This window comes from Sinohyriopsis cumingii, chromosome 6 (assembly GCF_028554795.1).
Source record: "Sinohyriopsis cumingii isolate HCF-2022 chromosome 6, ASM2855479v2, whole genome shotgun sequence".
NCBI classification, from domain to species: Eukaryota; Metazoa; Mollusca; class Bivalvia; order Unionida; family Unionidae; genus Sinohyriopsis; species Sinohyriopsis cumingii.
Window position 1 is genome coordinate 147,352,907 of NC_142966.1, and position 19,978 is coordinate 147,372,884.

General features: G+C 35.1%; 1 protein-coding gene across 4 annotated transcripts; it reads right to left on the reverse strand.

Moving 5' to 3' along the window:
* Positions 1-353: 353 nt before the first annotated feature.
* On the reverse strand, positions 354-18,625 carry LOC149798222 (ankyrin repeat and SOCS box protein 6-like). 4 transcript variants are annotated; one of them, XM_089963333.1, is made up of 2 exons: positions 18,232-18,625; positions 354-8,645 (listed from the first exon to the last, which is right to left on the reverse strand). In XM_089963333.1, exons 1-2 carry the CDS (start codon positions 18,249-18,251, stop codon positions 7,346-7,348), a joined length of 1,320 nt encoding a protein of 439 aa, XP_089819459.1. In that variant the 5' UTR covers positions 18,252-18,625; the 3' UTR covers positions 354-7,345. The 4 variants fall into 4 exon arrangements, with proteins under 4 accessions (XP_089819459.1, XP_089819458.1, XP_089819460.1 ...); XM_089963332.1 differs by lacking the exon at positions 18,232-18,625 and adding an exon at positions 18,033-18,171; XM_089963334.1 differs by lacking the exon at positions 18,232-18,625 and adding an exon at positions 15,282-15,396.
* Positions 18,626-19,978: the final 1,353 nt, after the last annotated feature.

A 19,978-nucleotide genomic window follows, 5' to 3' on the forward strand; every position in this document is an offset into this window, starting at 1 on the left:
TTGTGGACTTAACACCATGATAGGCTCTGTACATGTAAATCTGGTAGAGGAAGAACCATCTACTAATTGGACGCTAACGGTAAGCTTTCTCACATATCCACATCTGCAGAATCTGGGGCTTATACTAATCTGGACATATGTGACATGTTGGTAATCTGTAGAGTTGTGTGCCTTAGACCACTTGGTCACCAAGGGACCCAACAGGTCAGGTAATGCATGCTCCAACTTTTGTGATGATAACATTTAAATGCATTAGTTCATAAACAATGCATTAGTTCATAAACTATGCAACCGTATTTTATAAGAATGGTGAATTTTGGGATTTTAAGATGATAAAGAAATAAACAGAAACCTGCATATGTGATCTTTAATATAGCAGTACAAGTTGAATATAGACATTGACAGCACAGGCTTCAGCATTTTATAAAAGGTTGTCAGGTTGCAAAGGGTCTGCTTTACAGGCAATTTGAATACTGTCAAACATTACTGTGCAATGTACATGTACATGTGCATTCATTTATCTTATAATGATTCCTTACAATGTCATCTTGTACAAATGTCTGATTTTTCCGCAATTTCATCTCTAATTAAATAAAGCTTATATCAATGCAACAACAAAACATGAATATATAATCACCAAAGTTTTATTTATATTTTATGTATAGTAAAACTTTTAAAAAGTATGTAATTTTCAGTACACTTTTATTTACCTTATTTGCATGTCTAAATAATGTAAAATAAATAATTACAATTTTCAGCTATATTGGAAGTACAAATATCTGCACATTTAAACAATACCAAGTTATCTGTAGGAAAAATAAATGTATAAATGATATTTTTTATATGCATTAACTGAAGATGCATGAAAAATTAAAGGTTCATTAAAAATAATCACATATATACTCATTGATAGGTTAGGTTAGCTGCAAATATCAAAAAGCTGACCTACCATCGCGTAATACATTTTAATGTTCATGTTGTTTCTTCTATTGATTACTCCAAACAAACTACAGAGATCTAGATCTGTCAGTGCATTTTGGGATGGCAGATCCAAGTAAATGCAGCATGTAGTTCGATGCAACTTGTACACACATGAAATTACCCTACAAGCAAAGCATATCATTCCAATCTTTATGAATTATATCTGTGTATTATATCTTACAATGACCAGACCATATAACTGGTCATGAGCAAGTACACATTTCCATATATATCATGCACATTTAACAGCTTTTTCTACAATTTATTGTGCTTTTAACAAAAGGACTTTTCTCTCCTGAAGAGTCTATCTTTTGGATGATTTCCATATTATGGTTGAAGGCAACACTGAACTGTAAGTTGTAAACTTGACAAATATAAGCAACTCGTATCATAGCCATACATCTGCTTACACAGTTATAGGGATTATTTAGTTTTCAGAATACCAATTACTGATTTAAGCTTGACCTGTAAGGTCTGATGACAATAACATGGCAAACAAAAATGGCAGGGAAGTGGGCGGGGGAATTCTGAATGAGTACAACATCAACAATCTTATTAACAACACTACATTGATACATGTATGACTTAAAGAATTAAAGCACTTCCAGGAAGGTCATGTCCCATAAAAATGTATATTATTATTCAGAGATTTTTAAACCAATAAAGATCCCCATTTAATAGACTATTTCAGATCTCTCATTTCATACACTACATAATCAAGCAAATCCACTAACTGTAATTGGAAATTTTGACTTCTTATCGGCTGACAGAAAGATTAATCAAACATGACTGCCTATATAAGTGCAAGAGGTCCTTTAAACATAAATGTATGAGGCATTATTTTAATCAAACTGATGACATCATGCTTCATGAATATAATTCAGATTTTCATTAACTACAATATATGTATAATGCCCCAGTGTATTTTACTTGAAAGCCTTGAATTTGCCATTTTAAACTGTGCTGAAATAATGCCCAAAGATCTGATAATTGGATTTGCCAGTACAGTATATGGTATTTCAAAAGCATTAACAAAATTTGTTGTTCCTTTTTCAGAAGGCAGTTACTGTTCTCAATAATGTCTATAATAAACATAATATATGTCTTGTACATAATAAAAAAAATATAAATGGGGTATATTTGTGAGGTTGAAGTGCATCAAATAAGTGCACACTGAGAATGTAAAAATGTTCCTCTTTAAATGCATGTCCATAATAGACGAGTTAGGTCCCTTCACCTATGTTGTTAGGTCTTCGCTTTGAAGGTGCATAAAACATAGTAGGTTTGAAGAAAATTTTGGGCAAGCTTTTTAGCAGGCACTTCTATCCCATAATGCAAACCATGATATTCAAACTAATTAAGGCATGTGCAGATATTATATCATATTTGAAACTAAGAACATTCAAAACTTAAAAGTTTTTGCCTGTCACATCATCAACCTCTACTTAAGTACTATATTCAACCTATTTTTAAGGTGAACATTCACAATAATATGTAAAAAAAATAAACACTTGTACACAGTGAGCACCTGTACAAAGCAATCAACTACACCAGGTAACATTTATTCATACAACAATATATATTACTTGAATATAAAAAGCAAGAGTTCACAACGAAGACATTCTTTTGTCTACATGATAGTCCTTACTCAGTCACCAGTTAACAGTACCCGCCATTCATTATTAAGCATTATTAACATGGACATGCAAATAATATACTGGCCATGAGATAATGACATAGTTAGGATTGAGTCAGCAATTAGTCTAATAATTAATTACACTAATTACATTAATTACTCACAAGTAGAATTCAAGTGCAATTTTCACAGATCACGGTCTGCCATCACATAATGTGCTGGCAGATCTAGGTCTATTCAGTATCTTAGAAGCAATCACTATAACAAACAAAAAAGACCCTGATTTGTTGACACATTATGAAGAGCAGATCAGAGACTACACTGTTTGCAGCTGGATTTGACTTACAAATGAGTACATATAAATCTGAATCAATATAAAAAAATTACGACTTCCTGGAGTGATCTACACAAAGTATATACTTTGATTTTTGCACTTTTTAAAGCCTTTATCTGCCATACAGTCAGTAAAATACATCAGCAAAAATATGTGACACAAAGATGCCCCTCGAAAAAAATAGCAACTACAATAACAATACTTCACAGTTATTTAAGGACTATGTTCAGAAGTCCAGGACTTGTAAAGCTAATGCAAAAGTTGGAAGATGAATGATGCAATGCTTAAAGCAGTGATCAATGATGAAATAATACATACTCTACTAAAGTTTATAATCTACATTATTACATTTTAAAATGGGGCCCTGAGTGGCTGAAAGCGCTCAACATTACGGATCACTGCCATCTCATCTCTGAGTGAGTGAGTTCGAGTCTCAGGCACGGCCAATGTAGGTGTGTGTGAAAGCTTGCCAGTAGCTTCTTGTGGGTTGGTGGTTCTTTCTGGGGGTTTCCCCGGATCTTCATCCACCATTTATACTGGCTGCTGTGTAAAGCATATCTTGTGCTGAAAAAGAAGTTAAACCCTACAACAACATTTTAAAACAGGAACCGTAATACTGAAACTGTACACTATTGTACCAATGACTATATTAATTATCTATAGTACATATTCACCTAAATGTTGGAACCAACTGCAAACTGCACAGACCCAGATCTACCGTTGCATAGCGCATATAATCACTTATAAGCGGAGTACAACTGCAAACTGCACAGACCCAGCTCTACCAATGTATAGTGCATGTAATCACTTATAAGCTGAGTACAACTGCAAACTGCACAGACCCTAATCTACAGGTGCATTATGATGTGCAGATCAGGATTTTCAGTTGTTGGCAGTTTGATTCAACTTACAAGTGAGAATATATGGTAATGCATTGACTCATCGGGTTTATGCCTTTTGTTAAAACTAATCAGCAGAATGAACATAGACCTGATCTGCAGTAGTTTATAGTGATGTCTAGCACTGGGGCATCATGCCGCAGACATCTAGCATGATAGTCACATTATCCCGACACCAGGCCTACCAGTCCTAACACTAACCTCTTAATGGTGAGTGCCTAGCAAGGCTGCTGTTATAACAACTGTATAAGTCTTTGGTATGATTTAGCTGGGGTTCGAACCCAATGAGGTCATATTTGAAGGTGGATTGATATAATCTGAACAATTCTGAAAGATCGTTATGTCAGGATGCTTTCTGTCACATTTGGTAAAATTCTTTTGAAAAGAAGTTTTTAAAAAAAATATTTGGCGATAATATCTGGAAGCATCATTTGAACAATTTTAAAACTCTTCATGTTAGGATGGTTTCTATCAAATTTGGTCTATCTCTCTATCTTGTGATTTTTTAGAAGATTTTTTTTAAAGTTTTTTTCTTTTCTTCACTTTTAGTAACTGTATCAAATCATGTACAAACTGGTAAAGCAGTTTTTGAAATAACAACTGTGAAATGAGTATGTACAATGGAAAAATGACCTTCCAGACTGGTTAGCAAATAAATCCTATGACAACATAGTTCAAATGTAGATCCAAGAAAAAAAGGCTATAAGCTTCAAGCTTAGTATAGACTTGAAAGATTCCTGAAGATTTGGATCTGAACACATAACTGTGATCACACATATAACTGTGACCACGTGTAACTGTGATCACATGTATAGCTGTGATCACACATAACTGTGACCATGTGTAACTGTGATCACACATATAACTCTGTACACGTGTAACTGTGATCACATGTATAGCTGTGATCACACCTATTACTGTAACCACACATATAACTGTGATCAAACATAACTGTGATTATAAATACAACTGTGTGATTATTTCAAATGCTGAATGTAGGTAATCTCTGAGGCACATATGTATAATACCATATTATAAATATCACCATATACAACATATTATAAATATCACCTTATAAAATTTATATAAACACCTAATTCAACATACATGTACTACAATATAATATTCCAATATACACTTCTACTATTTTACAAATTATCTGACACAACAACGTACACAGGAATTAATTTTTGTGTCAGTCTTTTTAAATAACATAAACTTTGACAGTGTTTAAGTTTTTTAGTTGAAGTGTTGATCAACATGAAAGACATTTTCCATATTCTCTTTAGATAAAAAGTGACTATTAATCAAGGTGAATGCATTATTACAGTACCATTTTTTATTAGCTTTACAAGATGCTATTTCATATACCATATTTCTACATTAGATCTCACCTGAATACAAGATTCCCAAGTGGGCCTAATATAGCTCACCTGCCTGCATAACTAACACTTCATCATTTCACTAAGCACGTTTATGCTGTATAATTAGAACAGTTCCAGTGACCTAAGTGGTTAGAGTGTCAGCCTCAGATGTGTGAGGTTGCAGGTTCGACCCCCCCCCAATCAAGTCATATCAAAGACTTGTAAAAATGGTACTAGCTGCTGCCTCACTTGGTGCTCAGCATTAAGAGATTTGTGTTAGGACTGGTTGGCCTGTTGTCAGGATAATGTGACTGGGTGTGACATCATGATACATGTCTGCAGCATGATGCCCCAGTGCTAGACATCAGTATAAACTGCCATACTGCAGACATTGTATAGATGTGACTGAAATATTGTGAAAGCTACATAAAAAATCTAAATGACTGGGTGTGACATGATACTACATGACTGTGGCATGATGCCCCGGTGCAAGACATCACTATAAACCGCCACATTGTAGACATAAAGCAATATGACTGAAAAATTGTTAAAGCTATGTTAAAAATTCAAATCACACACAAACATATCCAATTTTATTCAAACCTGAATAAAAAATATGGCCTCATGGACAGCCATTCTGATGCAAGATTACCTCATCAATATGTGCCAATCTTGCTCTTTGTCGAACCCTTCAAGATCTTGATGATACAAGCCATTTATTTCAGGTTTTATCAAAATCATATCACAGATATGGCTTCAAGAATACACTCAGCCAATCAAATATATGATAACCTCATACCGCCCCAGTGGCCTAGTGGTTAGAGCATCTGCCTTGGATGCGGGAGGTTGAGGGTTTGATCCCTGATTGAGTCATACCAAAGACTTACAAAAATGGTACTAACAGCTGCCTCACTAGGCGCTCAGAATTAAGAGGTTAGTGTTAGGACTGGTCGGCCTGGTGTCTGGATAATGTGACTGGGTGGGACGTGATGGTACATATCTGCGGCATGATTCCCCAGTGCTAGACCTCACTATAAACTGCCACATTGCAGACATCGTAGCGATATGACTGAAAAATTGTTAAAGTTACGTTAAAAATCCAAATCACATCATGTCGCACATCACACACCTGATCTCATTCATTATCACACTCATCCAAGATCTTATGATATAAGTATATATCCCTTGTTTGACTAAAATCAGAAGTACATGCTCCTAAGTGGTATCAAGGTCAGCCATTCACATGCAAAATCACCTCCTCAGTATCCAAAGCTCTTACTAATTACTGAACACATCTGAAATCTGAATAAAAAATGCATATAGTACAAGTCTGATCAAAAATGGATCACAATAATGGTAAAAAACTTGGCAAGTTCATCTCATTAGTACACATGGGTCTCACTCAATATCAAACCAGTCTGACATCAACCCACATTCCAAGTTTGATGCAGGACCATAACACAAACACACATGACAGAATAAGAGCCCATCCCCAACTTTTATAACATTTTTTACTTGTGTTTTTAACAAAGATTTGTTTAATTATGAACCAGCTTCCCACTGGGCTTATTGAAAGTGAAGAACTCCAAGCAAACACAGCATGCAGTGCATTTCAGCAGGGTACACTGCAACATGTGCAACTGAACATGATTGCAGGTTTTTTTGCTGAGAATTTATAACATATCTTAAAGAGACAAGGAATACTTGTTTATTTACTTTAACAAAATTGACAAATTTTGCAAGTAGGAGGCAAAGATTCTTAAATATTATAAATTTTACAAGATTTTGGGAATTTCAAACAAAATTTTCTTGTAAAGAAAAGAAAGTTTCAGCACTTATCTCTAAAACCATCGAATCGTTTCAGAAACATTATGGATGGTAATTAACAGAAAGAGGCTAAAAACAGTTAAATCTTTGATAGGCTCATGTACACTTCATCAGTGTCAGTTCATTAACAAACAAGAAAATACATGCACAGTTCTATCTAGAAAACAAAAGACCAATTTTGATCAATAAGATACAGTATAATGCCAATGCATGAGGAAAATTGAAAGATATTGCTGGGTTTTTTAAAGCTGGGTCTCTTGTTTTGCAGACAAAATCAGAAACTCACACACAAGCTACAGTCATTTTAGTTGAATGACATTTCTTTATTGTCACTACTGAACTCCTTGAACATCAGAAATGACTTCAGCCGTCTTGGTAGTGGCAACTGTTTGATGTTATCATCAATACTGGGTTTTAGATTCTTCCGAATGGCAATTCGACAGCATTCTTTCAGAGACCGCTGTGGAAACAAGAGAGTTGTTATCCAAGGAGATATTTTGTCATAACTACTGCACATGCTCAGTTGCTGTAGTTTATATGCAAGCTGTGTCCCTTGAACAATGGGGTTGAATCCTGCAGACAGAAGAAGTCTCCATGACCAAAGCTCACGACTACTCAAACTTACAACCTCTGGATTTTCTAAAATTGATTTGGACATGCTCAGTGACACAAGTTCTGTCACCTCTTCAGGAGATAAAGATGCACCATACGACAAAAGAATTCTGATTTTTTCATACGCATTATGTACATATGCAAATATCAGTGGCTTCTGCTTTTTCCAGCCTCCTCCCTTATTGACATCTGCGCCATGTTCAAGCAACATGTTGACCAATGCTGGACTGACACTGTTGGAAGTGCAGGCCTCCCCTAGAGGTGTACACATATTCTGATCCAACATGTTGATGTCCATTCCAAGATCAAGTAATACTTTGACTAGCGTAGCATCTCCCATCTGAACAGCTGTGGGCAAAAGTGTGGCTTCAGCTATGTCTGCATTATGCTGTAACAAAAGCTTTGTAATTGCTATTGGTGGGAAATTTATTGGTTCTGCTCTGCTGTCACGGCCATGAAAATATGACCAAAATTTTGCATTACGACATGCAACTTTTAGTGGTGAATCTCCTGTAACTGTCTGAAGATTAACATCACAACCTGCCTGAACCAAAGCTTTGACAGAATTGACATCATCTGCTTCACATGCGAGAAACAAAGCTGTCTGTCCCATATTGTCTCTCACATTCACATCCACTCCATGCTGCAGAATTAGATTCAAAATTTCTACAATTTCATTGGCTTGTCCCTCTCGTTTCTCATCTCTATCATAAATACAGTGGATTGGCATGCGGCCATCTTGGCTGGGGATGTTGACCTCTGCCCCTGAATTAAGGAGCAGACGCACCATATCCACATGACCTTTCAGACAGGCAAGACTGACAGGCAAAATGGACACTCCACCCTGCTCATATTCTATTGGTTTGTTGCAATCAATTCCAGAGTCCAGCAGTCGTCTAACTTCATCCTGGTCATTATCTTGGATGGCAATGGCAAACTGACAAGATATCTGATCAGAGACTTCTGACAACTCTTTGCCTGGGGATTCCATACTGTAAAAGCAAAAAAACAGAATTTGTGAGAAAAAACCCCAACAAAAGTGTAAAAGAAAATTTACATAAAAATACTGTTCATTTAACAGACTAACAGTCATCAACATAAAATGAAATGTCTTAACCAATAAATATTATGATTTAGCCAGAATACTACTACAAAAGTAGAAGCACAAACTAGATTTATTTGTAAGCAGATGATCTGAAGATGCACCAATAGGTCACAGCAATCTTGTTTTTGTCTGTGACACATCTCAATCCTTGGATGACATGCATGACACATTTGGTGGCAAAAAAGTTGTTAAAATCAGAACACATACAACAGCTATATGTAATGATCAGAATCCTGGAAAAGATACTTAATTCAAAGACAAACTCTCTGTGCAAGTTTGATAGCAACTGGTGACAAGGTATTGAAATTAAAACCAAGACAATTGTAACCAATTATTGTTTATTTTTGTAATGTGTGGCCACAGTGGTCAAATTTGTTTGTACCCTTTAATTTTTTGTACACAATCCAGCTATAAAATAATAGTCATCTGAATGTATCTTATTTTTTCATACATATCACTTTGTACTTGTCAGAAAATCCTTATATTATTGTATATAAAAGTTCTGTTAATAGATCTATGTTTGCAAAAAATATAAAAAAATACCATATTGCCATTTTGGTTTTACAAAAATTAATGAGAATATAATTATGATCATATACAATTAAGGTGGGTTTTATGGTTGTTTTATTGTTTTTATATTATTTTTATATGTTACAATCTGGAAGGTTCCCATTTGCAATGGCTTCGAAAAATTGATGAGGTATGATTTTAATAAGTCCAATGGCTCATGTATATTGTTTTGCTATTAGTATGATATAAATAGAGATTAACTTGGGCAAGTTCTTAAGTGAGGCATAGAATAATGAAAGAAGTGACTGAGAAATAAAAGAATCACCATTTGTGATCATGCAGAAAGGTCACTTATCTTTTCATTTATTAATTTTTTAACCACTGATGATTTTATGCTATTTTACTATAATTGAGAAGAGAAGTACATGCTTCAAATAGCTTATTAAAAATACTGATGTGCTATAAACATGTCAAAATACCAATATATTTTTTCTGAGCATACCTATGATATAGTCTCAAATGAAAGTACTAGATTTGAAAGCACTTGTCAGTACAGGCCATCAGTTTGCACCAATTGGCCACCCAGGGTCCTGACCAATTTAAAAAGATTAGATATGTTTGCAGAATAATAATAATAATAATAATAATAATAATAATAATAATAATTTATAAAGGCTGACTCATTTATCAAAGACTATCTATCCTCCACCAAGGCATTCTTAAGAAAGACTACCCTCCTCCATTAATGCACTTTTAAGAAGAAAATATAAAATTGTTAAAAATAATCAGTAGACCACAGACCTTGATCTACATGTCCATTATGCAATGACAGCTGTGAGTTTATACAGAGGGCTATTTAATACATGTCAGAGTAAATGGAGTAAAGTACCTTGTGTTATGTATATGTGACTTAATTATATCTGATTTAATATACATTTATTTCAATTTCATTGTTTTTCAGTTTTAATTTTTTTATTTTTCATTACATGATATTGTAATGTAAATTTATTCACTAAAGATGATACTTTTTTCAGAAAATAGTTTGACCTTGACTGTTAGTATATAAACACCAGGTGTTGATCTAAATCCTGACCTTGTTTCAGAATTTGTAGAAACCTTCATAAATAAGTTCTTTTTTTATAAATGATTGGTTGTTTTCAAGGTCTTTATGGGACTTTGTCTTTAAGATGTAAACATTTTTTATTTATTTTTTATTTAAAATGGTTGCTTTTTGTCAGGGTCTCACAATGGGTAAACGTGATCTGTAACAAGTACTTGCTTCTTCCATAACATTCCAGAAGATGATCATGTGACCCCTTCTTTACGTTTCAGAAAGACCATATAACCCATGTTTTTTAGAATTAATCTCAGTAGAAGCTGCGCTGTTAAACTGTTAGTTGTATTAAGTGCTGTTTGGAGTTATTTCAAATTACTTGGATTGGAGTTATTTCAAATTACTTGGATTCAAAAGGATTAGTTCTGTTATTTTTCTGGAAAATACATGTGTTTATGTAATATTGTGGAACAAGGACAGTTTTTTTAATTTATAAAAATGTATTCAGCTATCAGAAACCGGAGTGCTAATTCTTGTTTCTACAAGGAACTGTAGACTTCAACACTATGGATTGCACCATACGTCATCGTCTTCCATCTTGGAGTCTTTGTCGGGATTTGAACGTGAAATCAGTTTTTGTTATTAGGACTACTACAATTTTATTTTTGTATTATTTTTGGATCTGATTCTATAAAATAAAAACCGTAAGTTCATATTTTTTTCAATTTTACAGAATTTTTTCAGGGAAGTAAATTATTGTATATTTTTCAAAGCTTTTTGTTTTCACTCTTTCTTGTGTTGCTGTTTATTCGAGCCTAAACAAGTGACACAAGACTTGCCCTAATACACACCACAGTAGCTGACCTTGGTTGATCTTATGATATGATTTGAACCTGCAACCTTTTAGTCTCAAGATTGGCATGCTTACAAACTCAAATACTGGTACATTATATATTATAACACTGTCCATGGCAGCCATGGAGTATACCACCTTATAGTAAGACTGCCTTATAATGAAGTACATGATACATTATAACACTGTCATGGCAGCCATGGAGTGTATCACCTTATAGTGAGACTGCCTTATAATGAAGTACATTATACATTATAACACTGTCATGGCAGCCATGTAGTGTATCACCTTATATCAAGACTGCCTTATAATTAAGTACATCATACATTATGACACTGCCTTATAATGAAGTACATTATACATTATAACACTGTCCATGGCAGCCATGGAGTATACCACCTTATAGCAAGTCTGCCTTACAATGAAGTACATTATACTTTATAATACTGTCCATGACAGCCATGGAGTATACCACCTTATAGCAAGTCTGCCTTACAATGAAGTACATTATACATTATAACACTGTCCATGGCAGCCATGGACTATACCACCTTATAGAAAGTCTGCCTTACAATGAAGTACATTATACATCATAACACTGTCCATGGCAGCCATGGAGTATACCACCTTATAGTAAGTCTGCCTTATAATGAAGTATGTTATAACACTGTCCATGGCAGCCACCTTATTAGTGAGACTGTCTAACAGTGGAGTACATTATACATTACACTATATATGGAAGCCATAGAGTATGCCACCTTATAGAGAGACTGCCTTATAATTAGTCAATTATCCATTACACTATCCATGGCAGCCACAAAGTATACAACCTATTAGAGAGACTGCCTTATAATGAAGTACACAGCAGCCATTCAGTGTCATAGAGGTCATTAAAATTAAGTCAGTCAGTGATAAACAACAGGTGCACATATTACTTAACTCTCTAACAACAGCAGGGGTGATGTCCTGCTATGAGTTCTTAACCTAATTTGCAAATGTAAAATACACAGAGTGGAATGACCCAATTTGGTTAAGAGAAACAAAAATTCTTCATTGCCATTAAAGGTAACGCTAAAGCCATCCTTTAGATTATTGGGCAGTTTGTGATCAGATGTAATGTTTCTTTAAAGTTGGATTTTTATGGCAGATGAACCAGTGTGGAAGTGTCATTCATTTTTTAAGGCAAAAAATGTAAAAACACACTTATGAGCCATGGAAGGATCAACCATCAGTGAAGTGTGCAAAGCAAAGCAAAGCCAGATTAAATTTCAAAACGCCTAGTTGATTGGTTTGGTTTTAAGCAGCAAAGCTGCAAGGGGAAGCATTTTATTCTTTGCACATACAGCAAACACTATATTGAGGTAACATCACCTAATGCACAAATGCAGAACTCAATCCCAAAAGTAAATAGCATATTTAAACATTCTAACTTGCAAGACCATTGCATGTTTGACACTCCCTCACAAGCAAAAAGATTATTTTCTATTACGATAAAGAATATGAACAAGATCATCTCAAGTTTGAACAACAGTACAATGCAGTTCCTACTCCGTGCAAAATTAAACAGTATATTCCAGCCTCTACCCACCAATTAACTAGTGAGAGCAACAAAGACTGCCTCTAGTCAAGACAGTATTCCACCGGTCAATGGATTTTAAAAACTTGATGCTTTCTGTTAATGAAATGTCTCTGAGGATGTAGGAATGTGAGTGTGTGAATACATGTTTTGTTTGTTGATGATATTGACAATGTTAAGGGACACACCATATAATCTTTGAAGTGGCAGGCTGGGCTTTTTATGAACAAAGTATCTGGCCTTCAGAAAGATAGTGGAGAAATATTCTTGCTGTTATTTGTTGTTGTTGTTGTTGTAGGGTTTAATGCCATTTTTCAGCACATGATAGGCTATGTATGGCAGCCAGTATTAATGGTGGAGGAATAACCCAGGAAAACCGCGGGAAAAACCACCGACCCACGAGAAGCTACTGGCAAGCTTTCTCACATACCCACATTAGTCAAATCCTAGACTTGAACCCATGCAGACAGAGGTGAGATGGCAGTGATCTGTAACGGAGAGCGCTTTAGACCACTTGGGGCTCTGCTCTTATTTGTAGAAAACTGAACTAAATTTTCTGTTATATTATTTAAAGAAAATACACTGTCTTGAAATAAAATAAAAAAATTATCCTGATTTGAAAGAAAATCCCTTGAACAGGAAGTGGTCAGTTTATGAATCTATCAATCTAAATCACTAAAATACAATTGATTTATATTTTAATTAAACCTGTCGTATGCTGTATCTTGATGTAGAGTTAGACAACCGTCACATGATTTACATCAGGTGTCCATTTCTTTGACAGACCAATGGGAAAGTGCAACACTAGATTATAGCATTCACTGCATCGAACTGAAGAAATTGCTACCACAAGATGTGTTGACAAAAGACAAATATCTGAAAGTTTTGTTTCCTGAAGGGTTCATTTTAAAGAGCTGGCAGTACTGACTGTGATTACTTACTCCGATAAAAGGTATCTTACACATGTGGCCTCTTAAAGAATAAACCACTGTTTTGAATATGGCATCTGACTGGATGAGCTTGACACACAGAATAAAAGTTCTATGTCATACAGATGCTCATGTTCTGTATTTAGAGACACAAACTGCTTGGTAACTTGGAATAATTTTGTTGCTCCCTAAGCAACTGTAGGGTTGCTTTATAGCCTCAGCCTATCCAAAGGTAAGTTAAGTTGTTGGTTGTTGTTATTAGAGGTTTTAATGCCATTTTTCAGCACAAGATAGGCTATACATGGAGACCAGTATAAATGGTGGAGGAAGAACCCGGGAAAACCCCCAAAAGAACCACCGACCCATGAGAACCTACCTGCAAGCTTTCTCACATACTCACATTGGCTGTGCCTGAGACTCAAACCCATGCAGACAGAGATGAGATGGCAGTGATCCGTAACGGTGAGCACTTTAGAGCGCTGAGCCACTTGTGGCCCCCAGGTAAATTAAACCTATGATATCTGGCTATGCATGCTTGTTGTAGTTTGATGCACCATCCCACACCATTACTGGAAACAAAAGCCATGGTGGTTCAGTGGTCAGCATGCCAGGCTTGTGACTGAAAAGGCATGGGCTTGAATCCTAACACTGGGTCATGCACAGTGAAATGTCTTTGGACAATGCCCTTTCTTCCAATTTGTTGACACTAAATAACCTACTTGCTTACTATGTCACAAAAAAACCGAACACCAAACTTTATCAACAAATATTTTAAATCTTTTGTACTAGTAAATTATACTGCTATCATACATTTTTATTTGTCCCCAAATGGGAAACCACTAAAGTAAATGACAACATGTCTCCATTAGGAATTAAGAAACCAGGTCAAGTTGCATCAACAGCTGACAAGAAGTCTATTCCAGATTTACTCCTGAACTGTTGCACAAAAAAATAAAACAATTACAGTCTACATATATACTTGCTTGTAAGTTGGGTCCAACTGTGAACTGCACAGCCCCAGATCTCCCACTGCATAATGTGCTGATAGATCTGGGTCTGTCCAGTTTCCTAGGAGTAATCAGTAGAACAAACAATACAGATCCTGATCTGCAGGCACATTATTCTATCGCAGATCAGGATCTTTGCTGTTTGCAGTTACTAGTCATGTAAGCGAGTATATGTGTTACTCACAAATCATATTCCTTTGTATAGTCCAATATGCAGACAAATGTCAAAGTTACTGCAGCTCATCACAAGTTAGTTTATTAAAAACTTGTTTTAAAAGTAATTTTTTTATGGTTTTTTTTACATTTGCAGGAATACGAAATTAAATTTAAACGATCTTAAGAAAGCAGAAACTAAGTTCATTTGGAGAAGAACCTTTACAACTGCAAAGATTAAATGATCTGTATCAAATTCTTAAAGAAAAAAATAAGAAAAAGATAAATGAAATAGTGTCCTACATGAATTAAAAGTAAAACTATGCCAGTCCAGTGAATAAAATACTGTGTTTAAATTACAGCATATAAATATTTAAAAATTCTTGCTATAAAATAATAAATTTTATAGGAACAACTTTAAAAAGAGAAATTTTCACCTACCTGTCCTACAGGTAACTCTTATCAGCTGTTTGTCAGCTGTTTATAACCACCTATAAACATATGATGTGCCAAAAGCTCATAGCTTGGTGCAGATTACAACTACCTGAATGTCAAGGTCACTAAAATCAGCTGATTCCTTCCAAACAAACTGTGACATTCTTTCTGTCACGTACTCTGGTAAACAAGTGATATAATACATGCAAATTAAGTTCATTAATATAAATAATGTATACAAAGTTAAACATACTTTGCATAAATCAGCAATATATCTATTTTTTTCCCTCGTTTACCTTCAGCTACTTGAAATATAAGAAGATTGTTACTATCAGCTGATTATCCTTTGTAAAATCTGTCTCCAGTGTACTGGAAAATGTAGTGACAGGTCGCAAGACCAATAACTTGATCAAATTTGCTTAGCAAATAAAATATCATATCCCTACCTCCCAGTGAAAAAATGAAATCTGAATTAGGCATGCCTTTAAAAAAATTCTTGGTAAATTATCCCACACCAATCCAATTATTTCAGTAAAGGGTTGGAAGTATATACATGCTTATAAGTCATGCACATTTGCAAACAACAAACACGAGACACCCTGATCATCCATCCCTTAACATGCTGGCAGATCAGGGTATACATTTTTTTGTTCTACTGATTGCTCCTAAAAAATGCATGGACCAAGATCTGACTGTACATTATGTGAAGGCAGATTTCGTTTTGTGCAGTCTGCCAACTGACTTGACTTAAAAGCATTCAAGCAGGTTTTTTCCTCTCTGCAGCATGATCTGAAACAAAATTTGACACTCACATTCAAAAAGAAAATAGCTACAATGAATCATAGGACAATTCAGTCACTGCTGTTTTGATGGCCAATCATCAGTAGCAAAGGACACGATTCAAATTCCTTTTTTTTTTACAGGTACATTTGTACACTTATTTACCATGCATTTTTAGCTGAATCTGTAGGTGCACACGTCTCACCCAAGGGTTCAATGCGCATTAGTGTGGCCATGTATTTTAAAAACTGAAATCTTTTTTAAGCATGGTTTATGAAGTGCAACAGTGGAGACCGAAATCTCCTGATAATAACATTTGTAATTTTTTTTCTCAACAGGATTATAACGATTTTAATAATAATAATAATAATGAGGACTTTGTATAGCGCCTAATCTTTAGAAACTCGAAGCGATTTACAACATTAGACAACACCAATAAGATAAAAAACATATATAATGATATGATTACAAAAAACAAACACCATGCAATTAGAAAACATAAAAAACATGCTGAGAATATTTAAGGTAGGAAACATTATTAGGTCTTTAAGTTTGTTCTTGCAGTCGAAATAAGTGAGTTTTAAGAACACTCTTTAATGGGATCACTGTGTGTTTGTTTCTAAGTTCAGTGGGCAATTCATTCCAAGGTGCTGGACCCTGGTATGCAAAAGAACGCTGTCTATATGACTTAACACTTAATTGTTGACTGATGTTACCAAGCAGTTATGTGTAAACAGAACTGTTGCATTTGCCATATGCTGAAATTGGGAGTATTTGTTTTTTTTTAAAAACATTCCTCCCTCATTATAATGATCTCCATGGCGTGATGTAAAATGCCTCATAATGAGACTATGTAGATGATACAGATAATTTTTACATGTTAATGAAATGCAGTCCTTGACCATACCTGCCTGCTACTTGCACACATCGTCTTCCAAAAGGACTTTCAAAACATCTCTGAGGAAAGGGTTCAAACTCTAAACCTATTAGGACCCAAATGCCTCAGGTCACATACTGTGACCAGAAGCCTAGGTTCGAAATAAACAACAATACTATTAATGTGGTAAAAGGTGCATCAAAGATTTCTGTGTAGTTTACATACTTGTTTATGAAGCAAGCTTCCTGTGGTTGTTGATAACAAAATACTGGAAGTTTAATCACTTCTTCTGTTTATTACATACACATTTAATCTTGCACAGAACATCTGGCATTAGATATTTATCTTCAATCTTCCCGTATCACACACCTTTATATGCTCATTAATTTCTCCATTAACTTTACATTGTTAGAATCGTAAGGGTATTTTTCCATACTGCAAGGATTCATATTCATCCCTGTATGCACATGAATATTTCTAGATGTAAAATCTAAATTTTCTTAATCCCAATTTATTGTATACTCCCATAACACTGTAATTCTAAGAATATTTCCAGACAACATAAATAATAAATACAAAACCGCAATCATGCTTTGTTCAGATTTGTATTATTTACATGTCACTGGCTGTACTCCTCGCACAACATTATTATTTCATAGAAAGAAGAAAAATGCAGTGTCAAGATAAGCATTCTGATCATCAAATATCGTCATCAATCGTGCAAAGATAATACATTTTTATGGGCTTAAAATTCATTCGCCTAATATATACTATAGTCATACATGCAAGACATAGCACATGTTGATTTTGTTTAGACGCCCACAACATAAATATCTGCGTCAGGTCTTGCATGTAGGACCAGATATATACCTACGAAGAATTATGCAAATATCAATACGAGATGCTTTTTTCTCTTCAAAAGTCTCACGACTAAACCTATTTGCACACCCCATATTCACAAATACTATGCAAAATCAAGTGCAACCTGGTAGAGCTCACTGTAAATGTAAATATACTAGTATAATCAGCTGATAATACTTTGAGACCTGATTAACCACAAAGCTTTAACATCGATCGACGGGATTAACAAAATAACATACCTTTTATCTCTCGAATTAAAGAATAACAACTGATAACTACTAAACGATCCATGCAAAAGCATTCAAACAGCAGCATTATTTACTAGGGTTGCCGTAATAAATTTAGATTGCGAACCCGCATGTCATTGACCTTTTCCGACCCAGTTCATAGCACACCACATGACTGTGATCAAATAAATCGGTTTCTAGTTCTACTTACCAAGGTTTTCCTTTGAACATGAGCCACCAATGTTTTCCATATGCAAGAGAATGCACCGTGCACTTGTAAAATGCTATGCAGCACGACTAGCTCGCATGTCACTCTTACCCACTGCCTGACTGATGTACATGCAGCTAGCACGTAAACTTGTTGATATCCTCGCTGTCGGTCATGAATTCTACACGTGCTACAACGTATTTTCCTTTTCAGTCAGTACGCAATAGTTACATATAATTGCCTAGTTTTAGACCAATGGATTTCTCCAACTTCGACTACGCAGTCTAGTTTAACTCCGTCTTCGACTTAATCTGAGTTTGCTTGCGGTATGTGAAAGTCCATTCGCGATCGGCTTGCTGTACGAGAAGACGCCAGGGTTCCGCGTAAATAATGTCAATGAAGCAGTATAGGTATATATGCCTACACGATAAAATATTGCGGCCTAGTTAGGGACCAATCATTTAATTTCCCAGGGGCTCGTATCGTTGCTTACAATTTACCTGTCATACATGTCCAATATAGTTATTATATAGTACATGTATGACAGGTAAATTGTAAGCAACGATACGAGCCCCTGCGTTTAAATTTGAGGCGGACATGAGAGGGGGAGGGTTATAGTTTATAGTGATGTCTAGCACTGGGGTACCATGCCGCGGACATGTAGCATGATGTCCCACCCAGTGACATGATCCTGACACCAGGCCGACCAGTCCTAACACTAACGCCTTAATGCTGAGCGCCTAGCAAGGCAGCTGCTAGTGCCAATTTTATAAGTCCTTTTATGACTCGGTCGGGGTTCGTACCCGCGACCGCCCACATGCGACGCACACGCTATTACCAATAGGCCACTGGCGCGGTCCGTGTGTATTATAGCGAAAAAATTATTACGTATATTTGATTTAATTTAAATCTGATTTGATTGTATGTGTTAAAATCTTTCTATTTTTTTTAATTTCATTTTATGTCAAAATAAAGTAGTTCTGTTCACTACGAACTCATACTTTTTGCACAAAATAGTTTGACCTTGACTGTTCATTTTTGTAAATACATAAGACTGACCTGGTTCCCGACCTTATTTCAAATTTGGTAAAAGTCACGTCAACAATTTTTTTTTATAAAAATTATTATTTATTTTTATTGTGGGAATGATAAAACTGAGATCGAGACTGTACTGAATACGTGACCCTAGACTTGTAAATAGTTTTAGTGAAGTAAAGAGCTTTTATTCTCAAAGTAAAATGATTGGTTCTTATCAAGGACATACACTGGCTACGTTATTTTTTATTTGTAAAAGTGATCACGTGACCCTTATCCGGGCATCTATTTTGCGTAAATTTCAAATTTTAAACCATCGTTTAAGAGAAATAATCTCTTTTTGGGCTTCTAAACACTGGGGCATAAAGGTGCTTCTTTTGTTGTGTCGATTTGGGAATTACATTTTAATGTTATTCAAATTACTTGGATTCAAAAGGATTAATTCGTTTCTCTGGGAATATTTTGAGTGCTCATACAGAATTCTTGAACAAAGACATTTCTTAAAAAATTTATTCGGATTACAAACACCTGATTACTTCTTGTGTTTCTACAAGGAACTGTAGACCACATCACAATACAAGATACAGCATAGGTCATCGCCTTTCATCTTGGAGTCTTCGTCGGGACTCGAACTTGATTTCATTAGAACATTTCAATATTAGGACTTCTGAAATTTTGTTCGTGGATTATTGTTGGATTATTTTCTGATTTGATT